At 39.0% G+C, this 2,171-nt stretch overlaps 1 protein-coding gene across 1 annotated transcript in view; it reads left to right on the top strand.

The window, feature by feature from the left end:
• The window catches only part of LOC107103598, a 4,477-nt gene extending 3,199 nt beyond the window's left edge, over positions 1-1,278 (top strand). Inside the window, exons 8-9 of the mRNA XM_015403369.1 lie at positions 254-322; positions 572-1,278. Of these exons, the coding sequence (XP_015258855.1) occupies positions 254-322; positions 572-679 (177 nt within the window). The 3' untranslated portion in view covers positions 680-1,278. The remainder of the gene's footprint in view (positions 1-253; positions 323-571) is intronic.
• Positions 1,279-2,171: the final 893 nt, after the last annotated feature.

Raw genomic sequence — 2,171 nt, 5'->3', positions numbered from 1 at the left:
TTGTGGATGCCTGGAAGTCTGGATCCTGCCACCTGTTTCTGTTCCTGCCTGATCTGGATTCTGTTCCTGTCTGTTCTGGATCCCTGACCAGGATCGGCTTCCAGAACTGAACTGTCCTACTGACTGTCTCTCCTTGAATACTGGGTCCATCTGTCTTCGGTTCATTACAGAAAATGTATTTCACAACTTTAAGAAGAGATATGACTCAGCGTTTTTTGACTAATGTCATCAACTGTTTTTCTTTTCTGTTGAGGCTGATCCTGATAATGACATGACGTACTCCACCATTCATCACACAAAGACGGCGAATGGTAAAACTGGGGTAAGTCTTCCGTCTGTTTGACTCTATGTTGAAATTAGGAGCTAAAGAAGCAGAATTACTACAGCTGCCGTTGCTTAGTTTCCTGTATGATGTTAGAAAATGTTGACATCAGTTTCCAGCAAGAATTAGAGCCAGAGATAGTGCTGCCATCTTCAGCTTTCAGTATCAGAATCATGTCTCCTCCAATGACTTAAATATATTTCTGAGTTTGACACAACCGTTTTTTTTTTTTCTACTCTCTGTGCTCAGGTTAAGGATGGAGAGGAAGAAGGTGACTCGGTGACCTACAGCTCTGTGAAGGTTCATTCTGCTGATCCTGGCAGCCTCGACGCAACCATCCGCAACCTAAATGAATGAAAAGAGAAATATCTTGTTACTAGAAGTAATCATTACCATATCAGCTGATTGCTTTTGTGACTTATCTAAGCTAATTGGAGGGCGTTAGATGGTGTTAGCCAGGTTTCAGTGAAACAAAAACTATTCAACTTGAATCCAAAAATGTTTTAAAAAAAACACAATCCACTGGACTTAGTTTCCCAGTTTGAAGATGTTTCGCTTTCCATTCAGGCAGAGTTTGTGGCTTTATAGAATGGCCCAAAACAAAGCCTTGTTTTGGCTTAGAAAACATGCAAATTGAACCTGAAGAACAGGTCCGCCCCTTAGGAATGGGGAGTCGTTGAGGTGTTTGTTAGCCTGCAGTACCCGATACTGGTCTATGCCTCTGAAAAGGGGGTCGTTAGGGGGAATCATTGGCCTGGCTGAACAGGCGAGATGTTCTGGTCTTTTCTGTGACATCTGACTATTTCCAATTTACTTATATCTGATTGTTTCCTTTTTTTAGTTTTTAAATTATTGGTAAATCATCTACAATTCATTCCTCAACTGTGATCAGGGTGTTAAATACTAAAAAATAGCTTATTCCTTTGCCAAAGTTCACCAAGACAAAAAAAATGAAATCAGATGTAAATGCTTTAGCTTTTTGTTTTCAGTTTAGTATAAATATAACAACTATAAAGCGATAAATGTTACATTTTTTTTTATTCAAGTGATGTAACCTTTTTTATTTAATGTATGTTGCAATTCTTTCTTGAATTAAAACACAGTTTACATTAAAGAGTTTAAGTGTTTCATATTTAGAATAAAACATTTGTTTCTGGGAGGTTAGAAATCAAAGAAAACAGCTCAATTGTTCATGCATTAAATAAATCGCAACACAAAAACCTTTATCCACCCAATCATTAACCGCACCTGTGCAGGGTTCATATTGTTTTAGGCAGAATCTCCAGAAGACTCAGGTGGATGCACCAAGAACCCCCTGGATGAAAGTATACTTTACAAACTGATCGCATTTTTTTAGACTGAAGGGTCAACTATCTGATCTAGCAGTTCGCATCACAGGAGCACCACAGGGCACAGTAGTCTAACCATTCCTTTTTACAATGAAAAACTCTGTCTTCTAGTACTAGAAAGAGTTATATCACCTGCAGAAATACTTTGATTGCTCTGCAGTCATTTGGTGCATCAAAGATGCACAGGAAGCTGCGTACAGGGAGCGTTCAAATCACTTTGTGTCATGATGTGGAAACATGAATGTCAACAAAACAAAGGAGATTAATGTAGGTTTCAGAATAAACAGAAGATTGAGCCAGTTAACAGTGATGGGAGTAACGGCGTTGAAAGTAACAGCGTTACTAACGCCCCTACCTTTTTTTAGCAACGAGTAATCAAAATGATTACTCTTACTGTAACTATAACGCAGTTACAATTGCCGACATCCCATTACTGCACGTTACTCAGGTCGCACAATTAACCTTTTTTCATGATAGGACTCGTGCGCGCCTTGTCATGA

Source organism: Cyprinodon variegatus, unplaced genomic scaffold (assembly GCF_000732505.1).
Source record: "Cyprinodon variegatus isolate N-32 unplaced genomic scaffold, C_variegatus-1.0 Scaffold1485, whole genome shotgun sequence".
NCBI lineage: Eukaryota > Metazoa > Chordata > Actinopteri > Cyprinodontiformes > Cyprinodontidae > Cyprinodon > Cyprinodon variegatus.
This window is presented reverse-complemented; position numbering and strand designations above follow the sequence as displayed.